Raw genomic sequence first — 26,280 nt, 5'->3', positions numbered from 1 at the left:
CTGGCTCTACCCCGACCCTGGATGCTGATCTCCAAGAACATGAATCCAGCATCAGAAAGGTCCCCATGGAGCAGCTCTGACCCCTTCTGCCACCGGGGGCTGGGGCATGCAGGGACTGCTGCCTGCCACCCACAGTCTCCTTGCATGGGCTTCCCAGGCCCCCTCCTTCAAAGGTTGCAGCAAGAGGCCCCGGGGCCAGCCAGAGGTGCTCCTAGTTCCTAGCCCTAGGGAGAGCGCTGGCTGCACCCTAGGCCTCGCTCCAGTGGGTCCCTCTTTCTGCTCTGCTGGGGGTCAGTGACGCGCAGCGCCGTGTGGGTGGTCTGACTTGGGGGCTCACCTTTGCAGCGCCTCCCAGGCACCAGCACAGCTGGCTCCTGGCCCTGTGACCGTGGCTTGTCTCCCTGGGCTCGGAACATCAGCTTCCTCATGATGGGGTGACTGGGTGAGCCCTCCCTATGCACAATGGCATTAATATCAACCTTGTGATTACATCACATATCACCCCGCATGGTGCCGGGCTGGAGTGGGTCACAGGAGTTGGTCACAGTGAGTCCCGGGCCACTTGGCCGTGGCAACTGCCCTGGCTGTTTATTTTTCTCCCTTTTAAAAACTTGTAGGGAGCACAGGTCTTCTGCTTTCACACACAGAGAAAAGGGCATTTACCGTGAGGTGGGCAGCTCAGAAGCTTTCCAGTCCGATCCCTTCTCAGGTGGCCATTGCCCAGATGGAGAGACAGAAGTCTGTGCATACCCCAGAGACCCCTTCCAGGCACTGCCCAGCAAGGGTGATCACCAGCCTGACTTCTAATAGCATAGGTTGGTTTCACGGGTTCTAGAACTTTTGGGAAGTGAGCTTGCACAGCATGCTTTTTTATACACACGCAAGCTTGTGAGGGTCCTGGAGTCGCAGCACAGCTTGTGCCTCTAGTCAGCGAGCGGGGTTTCACTCTTCACTTTCCATCCTCTGTGGGTGACCAAGGGCAGCTTCTGTTGTGAGCAGTGCCGCCAGGTGGCTCCAGGATGATTCTTTAGGGTCATCTGTCCTCACTTTGTTGTGCCCACACCCAGAAGGGGGAGTGCTGGGTCATGGCTGGCTGTGGTGTTTTGGCCAAGCCTCTCCAGAGGTGCTGGAAAGAAGGCAGCGAGGTGGGCACCACTGTGGGACTCACAGGGAGGCTGAGGTCAGAGCACTCGTGCAGGGCTGGTCCAGCAGGACGCCATGGGGACTATGCTGCCTGCCAGCCCCAGCCCCTAAGCAATGAGGGCCCTGTCAGGGAAGGTGCTGGAGGCTGAGCAGAAGAAAGGGAAGGAAAGCCGCGGGGTGACCAGCAAGGACCTGCCAAGGTGGGTGTCAGATCAGAGCGTGGCACTCAGAATTCAGAGGGGCCTAGATGTAGGGAGGGTCAGCAACCTCTCTGTTGGGAGCCCAGGCGCCTTTCTGCCTACTCAGTGCATGTGTACCCTTAAACACCCCGTGTCCGGGCGTCCGTGTCACCTCCTCTGAGGAGTCTTTCTGGGTCCATACCCTGAGCGCTTCCTTCTGACCAGGTCTCAGCCCTGTCAAGTGCAAACAGCAACCAGCTCCTGTGACCGGCATCAGATCAAGAAAACTCAGGTCACTTTCCTTATCTCCCTGTCCCTGCTGGCCTGCAGAGTCCCCAGAGGCAGTCCTGCATCTGAATCCTGCACAGCTGTGTCACCTGCACTTCTGCACAGGGAGGACTCCACACGAGTCTGTGGAAGGATCACTTGCCTAGAAGCATGCATGATTAAAAGCAGGGAGGGGGCCACACTGGGTGAGCTGGGGACAGAGGTGGCCAGTTGATCACAGCAGATTTCCCAGAGGGGAATCAAGGGAGCTAAGGTCTGCGCAAGGTCTGGAGGGCCAGCTGAGAAAGCCATAGCTGGAAGCTACTGGAAGTTTCAGGGTAGAAGAGTGACAGAACCAGAGACATTTCAAAGCAAGACATTTCTGAAAAGAATGATGAAGATGTAATTTTTACTTTTTGTTGTGGTTTTTCAGGAGTGTTTACTTCAAGAAATTGGGCTCTTTTAGTTATATCCACAGTGAGAAATTTCTCTAGCTAGAGGAGGAACGAGGACACAGTATTGGACGGCCTCTCCTAGATTTCACCAAAGGTCCAACCAACTCTGAGGTCGCAGCCGGCTCTGCAAACAGTAACTAGTATGAAGAGTACATGGAGAGGTGTGCCCCCAGCCCCCGAGGGCTCAGCTCCAGGCACCTGCGACCACTTCCCTTGCTGCAGGCCTCCTGCTTTCTTTGGTTTGGAGTAGAGCCTCCTCCTTTAGGAACCTTCTCCCCAGCCCCCAGCTCCTCACGGGAGGCTTCCCTCCCTTCTCCAAGGTTGTGCTGTGACCCTTGTTTAATTGTCTTGGCTGTGATGTGGGAAGGGATAGTTCTTGGGAGCAGAGTCGGGTGCTAGCCTGACCAGATATTAACAGATATTTTAAAGCTATCATAGTGGGACACATCAATAGAATAGAATAGACATGTTCCCAAAATAATGGGAAATTAGTACATGATGAAGATGGCATTTCTAATAATGATGATTTCTTCAAAAGGACAGTATTGAGGGCTGGGCTGGAGCTCACAGAAGAGCATTTGCCCAGCATGAATGAAGCTCTGGGTTCAATTCCCAGCACCACAAAAGAAAGAAAAAATAAGTTTAGAAAAAAAAATAAAACTAGACCCTCCACTTTCACTACTTAGATGAAAATGAATTGATGGAATAAAGATTTTGTTTGACAAATATATAAATGTTCCAGAAGAAAATATGGGCGAGTCAGGTGTGTGGCATACACCTGTAATCCCAGCAGTTTTTAGAGGCTGAAACAGGAGGATCACAAGTTCAAAGTCAGCATGGAAAACTTAGTGAGACCCTGTTTCAAAATTAAAGAAAAAAAAAAAAGCTGGGGATGTTACTCAATGGTAGAGAGTCTCTGGGACCAATAAATAAATAAACAAATAAATAAATAAATAAATTTATCATCAAGCCCTCAAAGCTGGAAAAGAAAGAAACTTTGTTTTGACCTGCAATTCTAAAGCTCTAACAGGAAAAAAAATAACCAGATGATATAAATTTATAATATTTTCATATGGCAGGAGAATTCCTATCACAAAAAGACAACAGAAGTGGGGCTGGGGCTGGGGCTCAGTGGTAGAGCACTTACCTAGCATGTGTGAGGCACTGGGTTCTATCCTCAGCACCACATATAAATAAATGAATAAAATAAAGGCCCATCAACATCTAAAAATATATTTTTTAAAAGACAACAAAAGGAAAATGTATTTGCAAATATAAAAAAGATTTTATTCATCTCCAAAGAGATCTTTAACAAAAAACAAAAAACAATGATTCAAATAGAGCTGGGCTCAGTGGTGCATTCCTGTAAGCCCAGCAGCTCAGGAGGCTGAGGCAGGAGGATATGGACTTCAAAGCCAACATCAGCAAAAGCGAGATGCTAAGCAACTCAGTGAGACCCTGTCTCTAAATAAAATACAAAATAGGGCAGGGGATGTGGCTCAGTGGCTGAGTGCCCCTGAGTTCAATCCCCAGTATTCCCCTAAAAAAAAAAAAAATACCAACAATTCAAATAGAGAAATGAACAAGTTATTCTCGAAAACAAGGAACACAAGTGGTCAATAAGTACACAGTCCGCACAGACACACTTATGCTCCCAGATGGAGGGAGGCAGAGGAAGATCTTCACCTCTGAGACTGGCAAAGATAAAAGAGGTTGTGGGTACCACTCGGGACAAGTGTGCAGTGAGGAGAGATTGCAGCCACTGCTGGTGCCGGTGGGCTGGTGCTGTATTCACACCAAGGGGTAGGACAGAGATTGGGATATTTTCAGTCCTAATGAGGAGGAGCAGGGAAGCTGCCATGTCTCAAGTACTCCCTCTGGGGAAGAGATCAAGCTTGTTTTTTAATGACCAGCCTCTAAAGTCATACACCCTGGCTACCATCCCAGGTATTGTGATAAGAGTGGGGAACCAGGAGGTGAGGATCATCAGGGCCATCTTAGAGGCTGGCCACCCTGGTTTCTAATTTTGAAAGGAAAAATTTGGTACCAAATGCTGGGTTAAACATGCCATCTCATGATCCACTTGTAGATGAGGAAAGGAGGCTCACAGAAGCTTAAATATGGCACCCAAAGTTGCTTTTCTAGAAAGTGTTAGAGCCAGAATCTGAACCCCATCCCATTTAGAGAGACCCCTTCTTTTTGTTTTCTTTTTGTGTGTGGTTTTTGTTTGTGGTGCTGAGACTTGAACCCAAGTCCTGACACTTGCTAGGCAAATGCTTTGCCACTGAGCCACATCCTGACCTTAGCTCGACCTTTTCTATTCTTCCTCCTCACTGTCTCCTGCTGCCACTCTTGCTGCCTTTTAATCCCATCTCCCCTGAGCTAAAGACATGATTGCGACTGCATCATCTCCACACTCAGAATAAGCTCCAGCAGCTCCATAGACCTGGCCTCGAACACCCTCCTGTGCTCATCTCTGGTTCTTCCTCAGCTCACCTTGCTCTAGCAACACTGGTCACCTTTCTGCACCCAGCTGTCAGCTTCAGTCATCTGGGGTCAGAGCACAAGCGGACTTCCCCAGGGAGGAGCTTCCCTGGCCACCCAGTCCTCAGCTCACCTGTGTCCTTGTGTCTCCACTTCAGCCCTGGTCTCTTGGACCCAGCCAGGATTCACATGTTGCATTGAGCTGTTATTTCTCTTTTGTCTCATAATTTAGAGCAGTCAGATTAATGGCAGTGAATGTTTTGAAGAGTCCAGGACCCTGGTATCATGGAGTCTCTCTGAATATCTGGTTGTCTCCTCATGATCAGATTCAGACTAACTATATTGGGGCAGAATGAGATCTGGAGTTGCTGCCAACGTGGGTGATGCTGTTTCTGTCATGTCCCTTCAGGAGGTGGCCACATCATGTCAGAATGGCCCCACTCTGGGGCCAGCTGATTTGATTGTTTGGTTGGGAGGTGTCTGCTCAGTCACTCCATTAGGCAGGTACACTTTCCCCTCTGTTATTAACAAGTAATCCTTAATGATTGGGGATAAATGGCTTTAAAGTGTTTTGAGATGCTTGAATGGTGTCTGCTCTCATAACACTAGGGGTGTTATTCCTATAGCAGCAAGCCTCAGGGTCCCCTGACCAGGGCCCCACTTGCGCTTGTGAGAGGCTGCTTGACGGTGCCAGCTCCTTGAGAGGCTCCCCAGAGCATGTGCCATGCATCTGTTTACAGAAAGCACCCACTGTCTGCAGATCCTGGAGGTGGCATGAGGGCAGTGTCCCGCCCCCCCCCCCCCTTTAGCATGCAAGAGCAGCTGTCCTTGCCATGGACTCCGTCCGCCCAGATTGGGGCCTGAAGAAGGGACACATACTGGGAGAATTAGTGGTCAAGAAACTAGGTCACCCAATTCCTTGTGGAGACCCATGCTGTGGCCACTTTAAGGAGAGAAGGAGTTACCCAGAGGCACAAGGATGCTGGAAACAACCAACCCAAGGTTACTCTGGGAGTGGCAGCTCATTCAGGGATAGGGTCTGGGAGTTGCTGTGGGCTGCAGCACACGCACAGCCCCACCTCATGACAGGCCGCCAAGCAGCCAGGTTCCTCCAGGAACTGCTTTCTGTGGGTTAAATGTGGCTGGGGCTGTTTTATCTCAGTGACGGTGAGTTCGCATTTCATGCCTAGAAAAAATCACCGCTCTGCCCTCCTAAGCGGCACTAGCTCTCTTTTATTAATCAGAAAACAGGCGGGTTATCTGGGTTCAATTCCACCTTTGAACTTCAGTTGGATTTGGCTTTATATTTCAAGCCCAGATGTCCACCATGGCTGTGAAATAGTGACTCAGGCCAGGAGAAGTCAAAGGTCTATAGAAATGTGTTGGGAAGAGACAGGAAATCCTGAGCCTGAATTATCTGATTTTCAGAGTGTGGAAGGACAGTTCCTATGCTGGAAACACCCACATTTCTCTGGATGAACTGAAAGGCCACTGATTCAATCTAAAAATCATTACTGGGCACCTACATGTGTGGGTGTTGACTTAGTGAAGCCTGCAGACCCCCACAGCCCAGAGGATGAGAAGTAACAAGAGTCAAGTCTCTTCGAGATTGCATTTTGATTTCAGGAAAAAAAGCTTAAACCCTATTTTAAAAAGAAAGCATGGGACCTATATTGGCAGAAAAAATCTTTAGTATGTGCAGAATGAAGTCTGCGTGCCCTTAATTTGAAATGTTGTCTTTTTTTTTTTTTTTTTAAATGGGTGAATACTGAGCTCAAAACCTGTGGTGGTGTACTTCCAGCTCACACCTGTAGAGGGAGCCTTGTCTACTTAGAGTGTTCACAATGCAAAGCTTTCAGAGGAAGAAAGAAAAAGGCTTTTTGCAGAAAAAAAGTTGGAGGGTTAAAGGCAGTCTGTTTCAAAATTGCAAACAATCGCGGTGGCTGTCTCATTTTCTTTTCTCAGCTGGTTCTACTGTGAGTGAGTTGTAGCGTAAAGAAGTCTGTAGAAATTACCTTTCCTCTTCGGATTCGACCAGAGGAACCAGGAGGTGGGATTGTTATTATTTTTGGTGGTGGTGGGGGGCGCATTTCCCCACAGAATTCCACAAGCGTATCTCTATCCCCGTTGAAACATTAGCTTTATCCGAACCTAATCTGTTGCAACAGGGAGGTGGGTGCGGCTGCCCCTGACCCATTTTCTTAGTCGGGGTCTAATTCTGCTGTTTGGGGACTAGCGTGTTACGTTTCAGGCCGAATCTGAGGTGGCCCGGAAGTCCAGGTACCTCATTCCTCACCCTACTATACCCCATCCCAACCGTCTTCTCCTGCACCCTGGGAGAAGGTCTGTTTGCCAGGAGGATCGCATCTGTGATCCGAGTGGGTCTTCCGTCTCCTGCGGTACTGAGTCTCCGCGGACAGTGCGCGCCCAGATCTGGGATGGAGCAGCATTCTTGATATTGTCCTATGACTTTACAACTGCGCACCGTAAGAAGCCGGCACAGTGTGGTTTGGTGGAGCACAATAACCCGCCGAGTCGGGTGAGGGATGGCGGAGGGAGCCGGGAGGGAACTGGCGGCGGGCGCTCTAGGTCTCCGAAATGTTTGGGTCGAACAGGTGAGCGCAGCCTGGACACTTAGGCGCCTACTGGGGGATAGGGAGGAGGGGAGCAGGGGCGGTGTAAACTAAGTGGTGGGAAAGAGACAAAGGAAGAGTGAAGAGGCGAGATGGTGCGGAATAGAGGGAGGGCGAGAGGGGGGGAGGGAAGAGGAGGGGGCAGCCGAGGGGTAGCGCGGCAAGGAGCTCGAGCTTGAACTTGATCAAGAAAAGGGGGCCTTGTGGTGGGGGGGTGGGGACCCGACAGAGAGCCGGCCACGTGCCTGGATTTTCCAGGCCAGGGTCTCACTCCGACCTCCTGGGGCCGAGCCCCCACGCCTGGCAGCCCCGCCCAAGGAGGATCCGCGTCCCCTAGGAACCGGAGAGACCCGAGGGGGGTCGTGGGCTGTCCGAAGGCCCCGGGGCACGGAGAGTTCCCGAAGGTGCCTGAGTCACTTTCTTTGGGCCAAGTCTCCCTCTCTTGGCCTGAACACAGACAGACTGCCAGGTGCCCGCCCCCGCCCCCAACCCTGGGACCCAAAGGCCTCCCGGAGCTAGGGGCAGGCACACACCCCACAGCCTGCTTTCCCCGGCCCGGCCCCCCGCACGGATCTTCCTTTAAGCTCTTTTCCCTTAAGAGCGCTCTCCCCCCACAGAGCGCACGGCGGCGAGTCCAGCGCGCCCTTATCCCCCCCACTACCTGGCCCAGTGCCCCCTCCTTCTTCCTCTTCTCCCCCACCCTTCTTTCTCCTCTCCCCTCTCCCTGGGTGCCTCCTTTCCCTCCCACCGCCTCCCTCAGTGCCCACTCCTCCCGCCTGCCTGCCCCTCCACCTCCTCCTCCTGCTGCTCCTCCTACTCCCCCTGCGTGCGTCCTCCCTGCGCTCCCCTCCCCCCGGCCCCCGCCCCGTGCCCGGTCCCGCCCCCCTCCCCCGCCTCCCCGTGCCCGGTGCCCCCCTCCCCCTTCCTCCCTCCCGGCCGCGGCGCTGCCGCCGCCGCCGCCGCTCGCCAGGGCCCTCCCCCTGGCCACCCCCGCCCCCGGGCCGGGCAGTGACGCGCCGCGGTGGTGCCAGCCCCTCTCCTCGGGCGGCCGCGGCGGCAGCAGCAGCAGCAGCAGCAGCAGCAGCTGGAGCTGTGGGGCTGTCACCGCCGCTTGCCCCGCTCACTCGCGGAGCTCCACCGCCCGTCTCCGCCTCGCCGCCCGCCCAGGTACGGAGTCCGGCCGGGACCCGGCGATCGGGCCGTTTCCGGGCTCCCGACCGTCGCCCCCTCCTCCCGCCGCTGCCGCCGGCCGTTGAGCTGCGGTTAGGGGGGCGGGGGGCTAGGGGGTTCCGGGGAGGGGGACTCAGGGGGAGCTTCCTGCGCCAGGGCTGAGAAGGGGGGCGCGGGCGAGCGGCTGCGCCCTGGGCGGAGTGGGCTGGGGCGGGGGGGGGGGGTGGCGGGTTAGTATGACCGAGAGTGGGGGCCGGTGAAGGCTGACTCTGGGAGCCGCCGGGTGCCCGAGAGGTGTGCTTGGCTCCAAGTGCCCGGGGCTGCCGGGCGCACCCCACTCCCGGGCGGTGCGCGCCGCCGGTCCTGGGGGGCGGTGATTGTGTGCGCCGCGCCGCGGTATTGTGCGGCGGCCACACCGTTTGCAGCGGGCTGGGCACCGCGTCCCGGAGAGAAAGACGTTCGCTGACGGCGGGGTGGGGGCCGGGCTCGGGTTGCCGCTGCCTCCGGGAGAAGGGAAGTGGACTGTGTTTGGGGATGTGAGGACGGGAAGCTTCGAGTGGCAGGGAGGGGCTCCCCGCCGCGGTGCGGCGAGTTGAGACGCGGTTTGCAGAGTTGAACCCACTTTGGCAGGCCCTTGTCCCTCCTCAAGGGAACCGGTGCCCCTCTCAGGTGCACCATCCGTGCGGAAGTCGTAGGCATCGGCGGCTCTCGGCGCAGGGGCACACCGGGCTAGGGGCAGGCGGCCGGCTGCAGGGCGCGTGCAGGGTTAAGTTGGATTTACACCTCCGCCCGCTACTCTCTGTCCTCTACCTAGTCCTCAAGGGCCGGATACTTTGGCTGGAGGGGGGCAGGGAGAAGGGAGATTTTTTTTTCCCCCCTTAATTCCACCGCTTGGGTTCAGAAGTGTCCCTACTCTCACTCCGAGCTGCCTTTGCCCTAGTCTGGCCGTCCTACCGGTCGCCCCTACCGAGCCGCGCTTCCTGGGGGAAGTTCTCATTAAGCCTCGCTAATTAGCATTATTCCTAGAGAAAGGTTAAGGTTAGACCGTCCTTTTCGTTATGAGAACCCCCCCTCCCGCCCCAGTCCCCAGTCTGTTCTCCCTCCTCCCTCCCCAAGAGCACAAAAGCACAAAAAGAAAGTGTGAAGAGGCGCGGATCAATGGAGAAGCCACAAACCCATTAATTCAAATGGAACCTTTTTCCCCCTCTAAAACATTGATTTTTCTTTCTGTCTGCTCTGAGGGGAGATGAATAACCTCCTGATTTCACCTGAAATGGTGTTTGGACTCTGTGATTTCCTCTTCTTTCTGAGGGTTGTGGCCTGAAATAGATTCTCCCTTGAGATAAAGCCCTACTTATCCCAGAATCAGCTGGGACCCCCTCCCACCCCACCTGCCAATCCCCCACACATGCCCAAGTTGTAGACCTAAGGAGAGGTGTTGGGGGCTCTCATTACTTTTTTGGAGAGAGCTTCTAATGGTGAGACCAGGTCCTCTGTCTTGACCCCTGTAATATGCTGGCTTCAGGGCTGTGAGTTGGTCTGGGGAGAAGGCCCATTTATGGCTCAGGCCCCAGTGGGTAGTTTAACCCCCTAGGTAGTAAATTACCCCTTCATTGGAAAGCCATTAAGGCCTAAATGTGTCCTTGAATAATATCCAGCTCCCATCTAATCCCAGCTCAGGCTGGGCTTGTTTTGTGAGTAGGATTTTAAGGCAGCACCTCCTGCTCCCACTGCCCCGTGGCTGGGTGTCAGAACCCCATTCAGCACCTTCCTGCCAAGCCAGAGCACCCCAGGATCTTCCTCCCAGCTGAGAAAGCTGACTTTGAGGAACTTCTTTCCTGGCCTTGGCCACCCTGGGGCAATGGGGAGCTGGGCCATCTCTTGAGTTGCTCAAGAACTTTTTTGTCTTGTCTGGGTCCTTTTCTTGGAAGGACAGCCCTGCAGGGGATTAGCTCAGAGTGATTCCCTGCAGCCTTCCTTTTGGCTGGAAGAATCCTGCCTGCTGCAGCTCATCTCTTCAACGTCCCTTTTAAAGAGACCCCCATTAATGGCAGGGACTGGGGGTATCAATGAGGCCCTCATGGTGAGGAATGCTGGGAAAACAGCCAGTTGCCTTTGCTTAGGAACAAAAGCCCATTTTACCCTCCATACACCAGTGGGAAGGTGTGGGAAATGCTCCCTCACAGCACCCCGGCGTCCATTACAGCAAGGACAACAGAGCATGCACATGTATATGTGAGCACCGTTGTGACAGACACTGTGTGTGTGTGAATGAGAGAGAGAGAGTGCGGGAGGGAAAGAGAGGGAGAATACCTAAAGTGGGGTAGGTGATTGGCTGTCTCAGCCCACCCTGCTTCACATTTCCCAGAAGAGCTGTGCTTGTATGTATGGCTGGTGAGCAAAGGAGGCCTGGTAGCAGGAAGGAGTGGAATTGTGCAGGGAGTGTCCCTGGAAGTCTGGCCTCCTCCCCTGGTGGCCAGGTGGGCTTGGCATGAAGCAGCAGCCTTAGGACCCCAGGGAGCCTAGGAGCTGACTTGGGACCACCTCAGCCTCTCCTGGTGCAGACCTAACACAATAGGGATCTGAACCTTGGCTTCTCTGGATCTTGGGGATTTTCCCCTTCCATTACTAAGCCATCTGATGAACTGAAGTGGCTGAATTGGGGTCAAATGTGGTTCAGTACCTTCTTGGCATGTGGTGGTGTGCCCAGTGCTCGCCAACATGGAGATGAGGGGCCGAGTCATCCTTGGCCTGGCAAGGGCCCACAGGTGCTTGAGCATGCCGTGCCCAGCACTGGGTGGAAAAGCTACACCACTTTCCGCATCTTGGTGCCTACCCACGGCTGGTAGAGCTGGTGCTGGGGCAACTGCCCAAGCCTGGTGTTCCTTCCGGCCACCAAACAAACCTGGGGGCTGTACAGAGAGGGGTCTGTTTCCTGCCTGGCTCAGAAACATCCCCTCCACATCCCTGCCCCCACCGTCCTCTGAAACACACACCCAGGGCTCCTGGTCAGGGCTTAGGGCTTACAGTTGCACTAAATTCTCGGCAAATCCTCCTCCTTTTTCTTTCTCATGTAAGTGGTAGAGATAGAGTTACAGCTCTGAGGAAAGGCCTGGAAAATATCGCACCGGGCACGCCCCTGGATCCTGAGTCCTAGAGGATGCAAATGGCTCCACTTCAGAGGCACCAGGAGCCCAGTTCCAGAGAAATTGACCCCAGTTGTAAAATAATCAGGTTACTGATAGCAGCTCCCCATAGTTACAAGCCGTGGACACAGACCTGCTCCTCCATTCTGCTCTGGTCTCCCGTGTTCTCCTCCGTGGCTGGGCAGTGGCTGGTGCTGCTTGTCTACAGAGAAGGAAGGGCCTTGGAGCTGGGTGGAGAGAAACTGAACCTGCCTGTGAATTTTGGACTGAAGATAAGAGCAGGGAGGGTTTGGTCAGCTCCTCTCCCCTGCCCAGAGTCACGGCTTCCAGGTTGGGGTGTGTCCCAAAGACCGACTAGGTGCTACCTGCCTGCCCAGCCAACTTCAGGGTTCTCTTTTCAGAAGAGCAGTTGGCCCTGTTGCCCTGTGACCCATGATGGCTCAGGCCCTGTGATGCCAGTTACGTGATGGACTTTTATTGCCGGGTGGGTAAGGCTACAGGCTCCAGGGTGCCCTGATTTGTCTTACATCCAGGGCAGATGTAAGACAAACCAGGGGACAGCTGCCTAGCCAGTCACACAGGGTCTGGGGAGAGGAGACCCACAAGCATGGATTGCATGCACCCTTCTATTTTCCGCTGGAAGTTTTATTAAAGTTTGTTAACAGAAAGGGAAAAAAGAGTGGCTCAAATTCCCTCGAGATTCTAGAAGGGAAGAACAAGAGGTGACTGGCTTGTGGCCTCTGGGGGAGAAGGGGAGAGCCTTGGGTCTCGGCAGAGGCCTGAGGCCTCTGCGCTCTCAAGCCTGCACTGGCTGCCTCCTGCAGGTCCCATGAGACTTGGGTGATGGGTTCAGAACTGTGTGTGCTGGTAATTGCCTGTGTAATTAGCCTGCTTCTCCAGCCTCGGCTGGCTCAGGCGTGAGTGGGTAACTGGAGGTACAGTCTGCCCCTCTGAGGCTGGGGGTGGGGAGCTTCATGGCAAGGACCTGGCTACAGAGGGTCTTGAGGAGTCTGCTTTCCCAGCTCAACCCTGAAAATGTGGATGTTGAAGGTGTTTGTGTAAGTCTGGCCAAAACTTGGGTTTTTTTTCCCCCCAGAAAAGTTAGGTTTAATAGACTTGATTTCTTACTTAAAAAAATTGCTATATCAGTCAGGATGTCAAGATCTTAGAACCACGTCTCAAAAGATTGGGGTTTGGATCCAGGCATGGTGGCATATGCATGTAATTCCAGCAGTTTGGGAGGCTGAGGCAGGAGGATCACAAATTGAAAGCCAGCCTCAGCAAAAATGAGGTGCTAATAAGCAACTCAGTGAGACCCTGTCTGTAAATAAAATACAAAATAGGGCTGGGATGTGGCTCAGTGGTCGAGTGCCCCTGAGTTCAATCCCTGGTACCTGCCCCCCAAAATTGAGGTTTGGAGGCTATGGGAAAAGACCCTGAAAACTGGGCAGAAATCCCACAGCCGCTTCCCCCAGTACCTACAAGTGGGTCAGAATGTCCAGCTGGTTCCTCTCCCAAGATGACAAGGTCTGAAGGGAAGGAGCCCCACCTTGGTCATCTGGGTCCCCAACACCAGCACATAGTAGCTGCTCAGTAATGTGCATCGATTCATGGAAGAGTGAGCGTGTGTTTCCAGCATGCACACGTGTCTAAGTATAGATGTGGCCTCCTTGCCCTTGAGTTCCCTTTTGGTCTCATCTCAGGCACTTTGTTGTTATGGAATCTGGTTCTTTTGATCGAAGGAAGCGTGGTGGGGTGGCCTGTGGTATAGGCTTTCGCTCTCAGTGCAGACTTCCAGCATCTAGACCCCAGCTCCACCCCTGGGCTCTGTGCCTGTGTGCATTTGGGCAGGCCCCTTGAGCAATGACCGGATCAGGAGATAGGCCTGCCTCAGGTGCTGGCTTCAGAGGGCCCTTGGGAAGGAATCTCCTAGAACCCTTGCCTGATCCATGCGTGTGGGCATTGGATGCCCTTCATTATCAGGTGTTTTCGATGCCAATGTAAAACAGCCCACCTCTTCCCAGTGAGACCTGTTAGGGCAGGGTGGGATGGAGTCCATTTAGTGGATAGGTCAGCAGTCTGAGCCAGAGAATCCCCAGGCTGGGGGAGGGCAAGCACTGGCAGCTGTAGGAAGGGGGAGCATGTGGCTGCCGTCCCACCAGCCAGGGCCCAGGTTTTCATATGGCCCCTGTTCAAGACCTGTGTGCAGTGGGACCAGAATCCTTAATTGTCAAATTAATGCAGCCTCCTCATTAAACACCAGTGTCGTGCCAGGCAATTCAGTTGATTCAACAAGTCTTGCTGGCCTTGTGGGGAACTCAGAGCACATGTAGGCTGGTCCCCATTCTTGGAAGAACCTAGGGTTTTCTGGGGAAAGACGAGGCAGAGACCCATAACACAGTGACACTGTACAGCTGGGCTCGAGGTACAGCCAGGCGAGGTGTTCCAGAAGACTAATGATGGACCCTGCGTTGGAGTTGGTGGAGGGCGCGTGTGTGGAATGGGACGGGGTCCTCTACAGGAGGGGGCAGTTTGGGCAGAGGTTTGGAGACCGGAAGGCAGATGTGTCTGAGCCTTTGCAAGGCACACACTTGGCTCTGTCACTTGTTAGTCTGTGGCCTTGGGCAAGTGAGGGCCTTGAGGATCTCTGTTTCTTCATCTGTAGGATGAGAACTGTGCCCACCTAGTGAGACTGTACGAGTGTGGGGTGAGCCAAGCAAGGGGAGCACTGGGTGCCTGAAGAGCTTGGGCTTCTGTTGACGTGGACTTGGCCAAGTGAGGCCTGAGCGTGGGTGATTTCGGTGCTGCTCCTGGAGGTCCTGAGCCCTTCTCTGCTTAGTAGAATGTTTTGCAAGCCCCTGATTTACAGATGATAAGGACAGCCCACCCAGGGTTTTGTGCACTCTGGTAGAGGACACTCCTGTGTGGCCCTGCGACCCCTGTGTGCTCACCCAAATCTGACCACAACAGCCTTGCCATTGCTCTTGGGGATCCAATAGCACAGCTCATGCCTGTAATGCTGTCTGTGGGTCTTCCTGGCTTCCTGTAGCCTCTGCTTAGTGTGCCCTGAACAGGCTCTCTCTGGACTATGCTGGCAGGCGTGGCCCTGCAGGTTGCTCTCCCTTCTTCCTCGGCTTTGTTGTGCTTTAGGTATTTTTCTGCTCATTGTACGTCTCTTGCACTGGATGGGGGGGTGTCAGGAAGGTCAGACTTTGTTCCACAGCTGGATTCCCAGCACCTAGTCCGGTGCTTGGCTATAGCTGATATTCAGGAAATACTTGTTGATGAATGGATGGTGACTTTGAATAGGTGCTTCCAAATGTTCATAGGATACAGTCTTTTAATTCATGCCTGTGCCACTGATGCCCCGGAGTCTTCCTACCTCTGCACAGAGCAGGGGCCCAAGGGAGAATGCCTGCGCCTGACTCCCAGAGCCCACCCAGCTCCAGCAGGGCTCATGGAGCGGCTTATCCAGTGCACTTGTTCTGTACCTCCAAAGGACACCCACCACCACCACCTGTCAGCCCCCATGCTAAAGTAGGGAAGAGTTCTGTGCTTTTGTACGCTTTGTGCAGAGAGAACCTTTGCAAGCGCATGTGCACTCTGGTGTAAAAGTTTTGGGAGGCTGCAGACCTGTGCTTGAAGAGCAGGCAGCCATGGGAGGGAACTGGTCACTGAGTTTGTGGGGGGAGCGCATGGGGGCAACATGGGGCCCCACAGTACTGGTCCCAGCTCCTGTCCTCTGGACTCAGCCCAGAGGGTCCACACTGGCTGCACAGAAGCTGCGAATTCCAGGAAACTCCCTGCCAGCCCTGTGTGGTGGGGGAGGAGTGGAGGCCATTCTCTAGCAGATGTGTCTGCCCCAGGGACAGCAGTGAAGAAAGTTCAAACCAAAGTGTTTGCTCACCATAAAAGAGCCGTCTGTGCGGGGCCCTGTCTGTGAGGGGCCCTGGGGGTGCTCCACCAGAGGCTCTTACTGGGCCCACAGAGGCCATTGTATCTTATTGGGGTATGGGAGAAAGGGAGGCAAGGCCAGAACTCTGGGTGTGGAGCTGCTGGGTCATCTTTCCTGTGCTTTACAGCCGGCTCCCAAACACAGTTGCTTGCTGCTCCTGAAAGAGGCTGGGCCAGAAGGAGGTGGGGTCCCTTCCTGCTGGAGGGCTGGATTGAGAGGGCCCCGCCCCGGGGGTTCCCGGATGACTGGCCAAGGGCTCACACTGAAGCCAGCAGCTAGGGGAGAGGAGGCAGGCGTGGTCCTCTCCAGCAGGCCATCCGGCTGTTTGGAAGGCCCTTGCGGCCCCCCAGGCCCTTGAGCTGAACCCCCTTTGCTGTCTGGTCGGAACCCTGGCCTGTTCCACCCCCTTCCTTCTCCACACTTCTGGGGCTGGCCTTTTCAGCTTTGGAAGCCACCCAAGAGCATATCTTTGAAGCACAGCAAAGGTTAGGAAGGAGGAAGACAGAAATGTCCTCTGGGTTGGGGGAGTAGGAGAAAGGAATCCCATGCATGCTCCAGGGGAGTCGGAGGCAGCCCTTGTGGAGGCAGCCACTTGGCCTCCCTAGTGCCATTGCTGCCCGCTGGCCCTGTGCGGAGTGAACCCTCTTTCCCGGGCTGCAGGCGGAGAGCAGTAGCCCTTGTTTACAGCCTCATCTCAACCTGGCTCACAGGGTAAGAGCTGGGCCCTGCCGCCCACCCCACAGGATGCAGGCCTCTTAATTGTCTTCAATTACAGACAGCAGGGGCCCTCAGCCCTGGTCTTCGACAGGAACCAGAGCCCAGGCCACTTCCAAGGGGCAGGGGGAGCACCACCCGGCCCTCACTACAAGGTTTGGGGGCTCCCTGTGCCTTCTAGGGCACTTCCCAATGCCCATAGGCCTCTGAGTCTACTCAAAGGCTGCCTCAGGCCCCACGAGAGCCCATCCCTGTTGAATGCCCGCCTTCTTTGTCTCTGCTCAGGATGAGACTTCTGTGAGCAGTGAAGATTTTGATATGAATGACTCCACATGGATGTCAGCTGACCCACACCTGGCCTCCAGCCTGAGTCCCAGCCAGGACGAGAGGATGCGAAGCCCGCAGAACCTCCATGGCCAAGAGGACGGTGAGTGCCCCTCGTGGCCAGTGGGGGAGGGGCTGGATTGTCCTGTGAGCAGCTTGGACAGACTGGGTGGTAGAATCTGGGCTGAGGCCTCTGGAGGTGGTACCACCATCAGAGTTTCCAACATCTCCAGGACCTCTATGCCCCCAGCCCCAAGTGACAGAGCAAGTCCCTCCTCCCAAAGATGAATGGGTGGAGCACACAAGGACTCTCCCCCAAAGGGCACCATGCGTGTTTGTGTGCTCGGATGTTCCTAGGCTCAAGGGACATGGATTTCAAAGTTGTCATGATTCGAGTCTGACCCAGAGTAGGCCAGCTTTCCAGCAATGGAAACAAGAGCTGTGTTACTGTGGCTCAGAGAGGAAAGGCAAGAGGACAGGTCACCCGGTGAGTGACCATATGTACAGTGTTCCCATATCCTCCTTGGCCTCAGTGGCCATCCAAGGCCCTTCAGTCTGCCTCCTCTGGCCTCCCTTGGAATAGAGACTTTCTTCCTGAGGGTTGGAGAGTTAGGGTCAGAGGTCAGATCCCAGAGGTCCACTCCAAGCCCCCATATGGAGCCCCAGAGGCTTGGGCTCTAAGGCCATGGCATCTGCCTCCCTTTGAAAGGGTTGTAGGCATGGGTGGCCCCTCTGCCCTGATGACTCTGACTTCCAGGGAGGAGGTGGGGTGGGGTGGGGGGATGAGTTAGAGCTGGCCTCAGAGAACTGGGGTGAAGGAGCCAGCAATTAGGTGGGGTTGAAGGTCGGGCCTGGATGTGGGAGGGAGGCACAGGGTTAAAAAGGGGTGTAATGTTAACTCTGCAGAACGGGTTAGCTTGAAAGAGTAAATAAGGGGTAGAGCCACAGTTTGGGTCAAAGTTCGTCTCCATGGCGGAACCACACGCCTGCTTCCCGCCACCCCTCCCAGCCTGAGTCTGGCTTTGTCTGGGAGGAGACCCAGCCTGCAGGTGGCCTGTGGTGTCTGGGCCAGGGGCTGGGGAGTGCAGAGGGTGGCTGTGCAAGGAGTGGGGTGCGAGGCTGCAGGGAAAGAAAGGGCTTTTGTGCCTTGATGCCTCGTGAGGTCAGCCAGACCCCCTCGTGCTGGGACCCTCCCGGCCACTGCCGCTTTCCAGTGTTCCCATGGGGGTGGGGACCAGGCTTGGGGCGCCACAGGCTGCCCGAGGCTCTGGGACTGGGATGTGCCCAGCAGCTGACCTCCTGCCTCAGCTGAGCTGATCGAGGGCCACACCCAAGACACACCAAGGGACTTGCCAGCAGTGCTCAGCCAAGGGCCATCAGTTACACCCTCCCAAGAAGGAGCCCAGAACATTTTTCAGAAGCCCAGAGTAGGAACCCAGGGATGTGGCTCGGTGGTAGAGTGCTTGCCTAGCGTGTGCAGGATCCTGGATTCTGGCCCAGCACTGCCGCACCGCCCCCCCGCCACACACACACGCACCCCACAGCCCAGGAATAGGGCTGTGTTCCCCCTCACTCCCAGCAGAGTTTTGTGCTATTGTTCTCCACACCCTTTGGGAGTGTGGTCACTGATGGAAACACTTCCCCAGCGACGTGGTGACATGTGGTGATCTGGGGTCTCAGGACCAGGCACCAGAAGGAGGAATTTCTGTGGGGGGCCTTGCAGTACTCTCAGCATCTGCCGCCTGCTGCCTAGATGTCAACTGAGGGCACAGAAAGGCTATTTCATTTGTCCTGTAGCTGCCCTCAGGAGCCTAGTGCAGGCCCATGCTGGTGGTAGCCCTCCTGGCCAGGACAAGGGGACGAGGCAAGCTGACTTGCTGACAGAACAAGGGTGTGTGTCAGGGACTGCCAGAGACAGAGACGGGAGGGTGATGTTGACCAGGATTCATCTAATCGGCAGCTGTATCTGGAGGCTGTGGGCTGATGTGCTGGCCAGAGCCAGCCTAGACCCGGTGCAGGGCATCGCAGGCCATGAGGAAGCTTAGCTGGCTGGTTTCTCTGCTGCCCTTTCTAATCTTTGGGCCTGTTGGTGACCACTGTGTCTGCCCAAAGGGTTCCCAAAAGGGTTTGGCTGGGCATACCCTCAGCCTGGACTCCTGGTCCAGCCTTCCAGCTGCTCTCTGTGTAGAAATGAGCTGAAATCTGGCCCCATGAATGAGTGCAAAGGAGACCTTCAGGAGCTTCAGGGTATTCTCATGTCCCCTCTTGTTACTGAAGGACTAGGGACTAGGACAGGCCAAGCAGGTGACTGTGGTGGGCCCTGAACGCTGCACCCAGCCTCAGCCCTGCTCTTCATCCTGTAAGCTCCCTGAGAGCCTCAGGTCCCCTGGTGGGATTGGCAAGTGGCCTGGGGCCCTCAGTCCCCCAGGGATGCAGCACCTTGGAAAGATGGCTGTCTGAGGCCATACCTGAGCTTTGCAAGGTATGCACCGTGGCAGTCTTGCTTTTTACTTTGGTGAGTCCAGCTGCTGCCAGGCGGGTTACGCCAAGTCTTTGCTGCCCAGATGAGCTAACGAGCAGGCCTGTGGTGGGTGAGCCTGCCAGGTGGGTGCAGGTCACTCCTCAGTGGGGAAAGTGGCGTCCTTTTCCTTTCAATCCTGGGGACTGACTGCAGGCATCCGCCACTGAGCCACACCCCAGCCTTGCTACATTTTGTTTTGAGACAGGGTCTCCCTAAGTTGCCTGGGCTGATCTTGAACTTGTGCTCCTCCTGCCTCGGCTGGATCATAGGTGTGTGCCTGGTCACAGACTGGGTTCTTTAAGAGGACTGTTCCCCAGTCCAAGCTCCCCACTCTTCCTTTCACCAGAAGGAGCAAGACACACATGGCCACGCGGATGAGCTGTTGCTGCATCCCACCCCTGTTGGCCAGTGATGCCAACGAGCGACTTTGAGAATCGGGTGGTCTGCACTGCCCCATCTGGTGGTGGGCGGGGCCTTGTTCCTTTTCTTCCTCTGTTTTCTTTACTCTTCCTCCTCCTCCTCCTCCTTCTTCTTCCTCTTCTTTTAAAAAATCTTAGCACAGGCAGAGGAAGGCTGGGCCTTGACAGGGTCTGTTGACAGCCTGAGAGTGGACAGAGTGTGCGGCTCTGGCTCCGGGCAGCAGTAGTGCAGGTGCTGCCCATGTGGTGGCTCCTGCTTGTCCCCAACCCTGCCACTGCTTGTGAACCTTCTCTGCACAGACCTCCTGGTAGCATTTCCCACAGCTGCCACTGAGTTCCCATTCCTGGGTCCCTGGGGCAAGTGGTAGCAGTAGCCTCACTCCCACGGTGCTCCCTGGGTGGGGCTCTGGCTGCCTGTGTGAGAGGCTCTCTGGACCCATCTTGCAGGCAAGGAGACAGCACAGAGGGAGATCGGCCCGGCCAGGGCCACCAAGGAAGCCCCAGGGCTATCCCCTCTCCACCAGGGTCCCTGCCCACTTGGCACCCCCTCCTGGCCCAGGGCAGCACAGCTGGCTCCTGCCACTGCTCCCTGCCACACATGGACGAGGTCTCTGCAGACCCCCACTTGCCTTGGCTGCGGCTCTGGGATGCCTCTGTGCACATGGGCAGTGCTCAGAGAGACCCAGCCCGGCTGCCTTTGGGTGTGGACAGAGGGTGCCTGAGCGAAGCCAGCTGCTAGGACGCCAGAGATGCATCCTGGCCTTGCCTTGGGGCTGAGCGCAGTCAGCTGTGGTGGTCGGCCCTGCTGGGGAATTATCTGTTTGGCGCCTGTGTCCTCCCCTCAGTGCCAGCACCCTGAGGGCCATGACCTGGGCAACACACAGCCAGGCACAGAGGAGCTGGGGAAATGGCTGCCGTGGCTGAGTGGCTGGAGCGTGGGGGTCGCAGGCACAAGTGGGCGAATGTCCTCACCGGCAAGGCCTCCTCGAGTCTCCCTGATGGGCTTTACCAGGCCTCCCTCTGCCCCTTCCTGATGGAAACTGTGGCACCTGGAGTCTAGAGGTGGGGGCATCGAGGTGGGGAGTGGACGTTACCCCCTGAGCAGACAGGAAGCAGCGCCAGGGACAGTGCAGGGTGCTGCTCACCAGGGGCCTGCCTCCACCTCTCACAGGATAGGAAGTGGGGTTGCTGCCACAGAGCCATGTGGAGCCCGGAGAGCCCCAGGTCTCTGGTCTGTGCCTGTCACATGGGGCCACTCTTCCAGCCTGGGCCGCAGGGACCCCTAGGACACTGGAGTGTCCCCTCCATCAGGTCAGGATGCAGAGCCAGTGAGCTCCTGGCTGCTGACCAGAAGGTCTGGGTTCCCTGCCTGATGCTCCTGGCCCTGGTGCCTGGTACTGTGTCAGTCTGAGGCTGCACAGAGGCAGTGAGGATGCTGGTCTTTGAGGGCCCTTCCTGGGTTCAGCCACGCGGAAACTGAGCGCCATGCTTTGCTGGGTGCTGAGCCCTGTCCTGCCGCCCACTGGGCACCTCCCTCCAGGAGTCTGGTTTGGTGGAGGAGGGAGCACCCGGAGGGTGGGCCCCACCAGGCTGACTGCTTTCTTGTCATTTTAGATGTGCATCTTGTTCTTGGTCTTTTTTCCCAAGGGTCACATTCATTGTAGAAAATTTAGAAAAAAATAAAGGAGCAAAAAAAATTAAAAATACCAATGTTCAGGGGGCACATTTTTCTCAGACTTTTCTGTGCACATGATCAAAGCTTTGTTTCCTTTTAAAAAGAAGATGGGAGGGCATGTGCTGTAGCCACCCTTTCCCCGTCCCTGTCACCGAGGTAGATCTGCCGCAGTCTTAAGGGTTGTCCGGTCTGCCCAGCAACTGGAGGCTGCCTGACTCTAGCCCATCATGTGCCCAGCACCGGCCCTGTGAGCACAAAACTGTGACTGTTCCTGTCCCACAGAGGAGGAGACGTCACAGAGGGGGAAGTAACTTCCCGACCAGAGGGAAGCGGGTCTCTCTGGAGCCCGTGTTTTGGCTGCTCCCATGGAAAGGCACCCAAGTCCCTGTTTTTCCACAAGCAAAGCTATAGGAAGTGTCCTGCTCAGCCCAGTCGGCTGACCTGGGCTCCGTCCGCAGCCTGACCACAGGTGCTCAGCCAATGGCTGATGCTGACGGGAGACCCAGAAAGGCCCTTAGAGGGGGCAGCACATGGGCAGAGGGCCTTGGGCAGTGGCGTGTCCGTAGGAGGTCAGGAGGGAAGAGGATGCTGGGTACCAGGCCTGGGGGTCTGGAGCCATGTCTCCATATGTTTCCTATGACCCAGGAAGGCCACAGCCAGGTGGGAGAATGGAAGGGATGGATGCTGAGGGCCTGAGGTCTTGGTAGTTGTGGCTTCATATAGGAGGTCTGAACACGTCCTGACCTGCCCCCAGGCAACTTGCTCACCCTCTCTGAGCCTCACTTTGTCTGACATGACTTGGGTGGTTGTGGCGTTAATCCTGGTATGGCGTTGGAAGACCAAGGCTTCCTGCTTCCTGGCTCTCACTGCCCTTGGTTGGTGAGAGAAAGGCTGGCTGGTCAGCTGGGCCGTCCCGTCAGGGGCAGGTTGGGCCCCGCCCACCTTGGGTGCCACCTTTCCTTTCCTCACTGGCTTAGGCCCCTCTCCCTGGTCCCTGCAGGGAGGTGCAGGAAAAGTATGCCCCTGTAGGACAAAGAGGCCTCCATCTCTCCCAGCTTCTCTGACCCTTCACAAGACCCACTGTCCAGTCTCGCCTCCTCAACCCCCTTGGCCACGAAGGGCCCAGGCCAGAGCCTCCTAGCTTCTGCCCTCAGTCCCCAGAGCCCTGCTTCTTTGGAAGGAGAGCCAGGCTGAGAGGGTTCTTGGTGACTGCCACACCTGGGCACTCACTACTTGTCCTCACATCCCCTGAGTTTCTGTCCCCCACCACTACATATCCAGGACCTGTCCAGGCACCCTGGGTCCCTGAAGACCCTGCTTCTTGTTCTGGTAGACTTCACCTACCCTGGGCTCCCTGGCTGCTAGGCAGGCACCTGCGAGGTCACACTGCTGCCCCAGGAGACGCAGCCAGGCAGTAGCCCACCTGTGTGTGCTGGCTGCTGTGTGGGCCTTCAGGATGCTCCCTGAACCTGCCCAGCTGGGGGCAGAAGCCACTTGAGCAAAGCGTCATCAGGAGGCTGTGGGAGGGGTGAGTGGGTGTTGGGCCAGGCCATTCAGACCCAGAGACAGCTCTCCAAAGGTCCATTTGTGGTCCCCCCTCTTTCAGGCCCACCCTCCACAGACACCCCCCCTGCCAAGTCCCTGCAAGCCAATGTTCAGGTGGGCCTGGTTACTGTCCCATGGGTGGGAGGATCAAGCCACGTGACGGCCTCAGAGGGGCTTTCCCACAGTGGGGTTGGCGGCGGTGGCTCCACTTCTGCTGCTTTTTGAGATGGGGTCTCTCACTAGGTTGAGAGCAGGGATCAGAGCAGCAGGGACCAGAGGCCTTTAAACAGCCTTCCTCCCCTCACCTGTGGGGCTGGCCTGGCCCCTCACCTGAGCCTGCATCTCTGAGGTGAGCCTGGGAGCTGGGCCTGAGCCTCCTCTGGCCCCAAACAGCCCTACTGAGCCCGCTAGGTGGAGAAGAAGCAGCCTCCTGCCCTCCCCACCCCCCGGAGCAGGCCCAGGGGCCCAGGCCCTTCCAGAGCCTGGGTGGGGGCCACACGGCAGTCCTGGGCCACAGGCAAGTGCCCATCATGAGCTGAGCTGCAGGCGGCACAGACAGTGCTGGGCTGTGCTGGCCCCCAGCCCGCCAAGGAGGGGAGGCCGGGAGACAGCGCCAAGAGGCCCCTTTATCCCAGGAGAGGCGCAGCCTGTACAGCGCTGGCCTTGTGCAGGCTGCTGGGCCCCGGATGCCTAGTGAGGAAGGAGAGCAGGACAGGCCTGGGGCCGAGGAAGTGAGAGTCACCTGCTAGGAAAGGAGGTGGGCGCTGCCTTCCCAGGGCTCCCTGCCCGCCCCCCTGGAGATCAGCCAGGACCTGTGGGGCCACCTGCCCCTCACCCAGGAGCTACAGCACCCCTCCTTCTTGACCCCTGAGGAGGCAGCCCTGCCCTACTGGAGAGGAGGCTGGGGTGGGGGTAAGAGGCACCAGGAACCAGGAAGTGACTGGGGCCATGTCCGCGTCACGTCATCGCCCTGACCTAAGGACTGGGATGCACCAGAGCTAGCCCAGCTTCCTTCCTGAAAGACCTGCAAAAAGGAAGGCCCTCTGGGGCCCTCAGACACCACAGGCACACGGGCTCCCAGATCAGGGCCCTGCCCTATGAATCCTTCACACCTGGTGGCTTGAAGTGACTGTTGCTCTCGGACACGGACACGATCTGTTGGGAGCCAGGACGGCAGCAGCCTCCCTCCGTCCTGCCATCTGTGCTTGGGGTGGTCAGAGCAGGGAGAACCTCAGGCCTAGGAGGACGCAGACTCTGGCAGTCCACCCTGGGAGCAGATCCTCTGGGCTGGTTGGGGCAGGTTTTATCCCCTAGTACAGATGGGCAAACTGAGGCCTAAAGAGACTCCCAGGGGCTCAGCGGCACAGAGGTGGGGTGGGAGTGCTTTGGGGAGCCACCTGGGTGCTGCCACTCCCTCTGCAGGGACAGTGGGCTGGTGAATTCCGCCCAGGAGCCTGTGGCTCCTCACGGGTGTCTGCTTCACAGCCTGTGCAAGCCAGGCATGAGGAGTTACACCCAGCACAGCGACTTGTGTGTACTCGGTGTCCATCCCCCACCAAGGGCAGCGTCTGTTATTAGGCCCTGTTCCCTGAGCTCTCATTGGCAGCTTGGACACCTGTAGGGCTTGGACCTCAGGGTCCCTGCAGAAAGATGCCATGTCAGTGTTAGGGGAAGCCAGGGTCTACGCTGCCTCGCCAGTGGCTGCTGAGCACACAGAAATGGCTGGGGCCACACGAGTGGAGACACACCGGGCATCAGTGACTCAGTGAAAGAAGAAGGCAAGGAGTCTCCATTTTATTGACTATTTGCTGAAATGATGTTTTTTGATATGTTGTATTAAAGATAATAGATTTTTTTAAAGATTTTGAGATGGGATCTTACCAAGTCACCCAGGCTGGCCTCCGACTTGCCATCCTCTTACCTCAGCCTCCAGAGTCTCTGGGGTTATAGGCATGCACCACTGGGCTCAGCTTTAAAATTGATTATTGAAATTATTTTCTTGCCTAGTATGCACAGGGCCCTGGGTTTAATCTTTACCACTGGAAAAAATAATAATTTCAACTGTTATTTTTACTTTTTAAAAACATAGCTAAGCTAGGCACATTGGTGCATGCCTGTAATCCCAGTGACTCTGTAGGCTGAGGCAGGAGGATTGTGAGTTCAAAACCAGCCTCAGCAACTTAGCAAGGTGCTAAGCAACTCAGTAAGACCCTGTCTCTAAACAAAACAAAACAAAAAAGGCTGGGGATGTGGCTCAGTGGTTAAGTGCCCCTGAGTTCAATCCCCGGTAACCCCCCTGCCCCCCAAAAATAAAAAACCCACAAAAAGAAAACATAGCTATTGGAAAAACTCCAGACCATGTATGTGGCTCCCACTGTTTCTATTGGACGTTACTCCTGACTCTGAGGGCTTAGGTGGTGACATCTCCTTAAGGAACAAGTTATCGGGCATGGTGGCACTTACTGGTCATCCCAGCAACTCAGGAAGCCAAGGCAGGAGGATCGCAAGTTGGAGTCTATTTTGAGCATCTTAGGGACACCCTACCTCAAAATAAAAAATAACAAGGGCTGCAGATATAGCTCAGTACAAAGCACCCCAAGGTTCAGTCCCCAGTACCACAAAAACCAACAACAGGAACAAGTCAACAAAGGTCTGGCAGAGCCCCCACAGGGTACCATAGAGAAGGCAGCTGTGAAATAGAGGTGCCCGTGACTGAGGCTGCATGTTAGGAAGCACCAGTGGAGACCAGGTGCATGACAAGCGCTCCCTGACCCCTCACTGGGCCAGGCCAGGCTGTGTGAACCTCAGGGACAGAGCAGGGGTGGGCAGCAGGGGCCCGAAGACCCGGTGATGTGGGCCTCATGCAGTGGGGCAGATGGATGCCCAGCGTGGCCTCCTCATCCAGGATGGTGGGATCCTTGTGTCCCCCATCTGACCCCAGGGCCTCTCTGCCCCGCCTTCCAGGAGGAAGAGCTGGGTAGCTGCCAGGAGCCTGGTGCTCCTTGGAACTGCTCATCATGTAAACATGGCCACTGGCCTTTGTCAAAGCAGCAGCGTGAGGGATGAGAGGGGAGCCCTGTTGAGCGCATGCCCCGAGTCCAGAGCAGCCAGTGCCTCGGACTACAGGCCCTTAAGGGTCCTGCCCTGGTGTCCACACCTCCTGGTGGCCACGAGGGGCTGCAGGCCCCAGCACTCTCCCCTCGCCCGGCTCATCTTGTGTGTGAGTCATTGACCACCCTCCCTCTGCCCCCACCTGGCCGCTGCTGACCGGAGCCTCCCCAAGCAGGCCTGCCCCTCTGGCCACAGCGACAGCTGGGCGTGTGGGCTGTGGCCCTTGCACCCACCCCATGGTCCCGGGGTGGTGGACCTTTCCACTTTTCCCCAGCCTGGCCTGGTGTTGACGTGAGTCGCCCACCAGGAGAGGGGCCTGCTGGCTGTGGCCCCAGAGCCCAGGGTGGCGATTGGCGGCTTGGACAGACGCAGGCCTGTGTGGGCTGTAGGGCACTGGCGCCCACATAAGAGCATTGTTTGCCGAGGTGAAAGGACTTTTGTCCTCCTTCTGGAGACGGGACAGAGGGAGGAACAACTTCCCCCATTCATCGTTGATTCCCCCAGTTGAACGCCAGCACATTGCCCTGCGCTAGATAGAT

The 26,280-nt window shown here is 56.1% G+C and overlaps 1 protein-coding gene across 6 annotated transcripts in view; it reads left to right on the top strand.

Moving 5' to 3' along the window:
* Positions 1-26,280, top strand: part of Nol4l (nucleolar protein 4 like) — a 113,965-nt gene that overhangs the window by 71,127 nt on the left and 16,558 nt on the right. For 2 of the 6 annotated variants that reach the window (XM_076851689.1, XM_076851688.1), the window contains exon 5: positions 16,432-16,573. In XM_076851689.1, the coding sequence (XP_076707804.1) occupies positions 16,432-16,573 (142 nt within the window). Of the gene's footprint in view, positions 1-8,225; positions 8,329-14,874; positions 15,015-15,813; positions 15,918-16,207; positions 16,302-16,431; positions 16,574-26,280 lie in introns of those variants that run through there. The other 4 variants (XM_076851690.1, XM_076851693.1, XM_076851691.1 and 1 more) reach the window with 4 other exon arrangements.

This window comes from Callospermophilus lateralis, chromosome 3 (assembly GCF_048772815.1).
Source record: "Callospermophilus lateralis isolate mCalLat2 chromosome 3, mCalLat2.hap1, whole genome shotgun sequence".
Taxonomy (NCBI): Eukaryota; Metazoa; Chordata; class Mammalia; order Rodentia; family Sciuridae; genus Callospermophilus; species Callospermophilus lateralis.
Note: the sequence above shows the minus strand (reverse complement) of the source record. Positions and strands in the feature narration are given on the sequence as shown.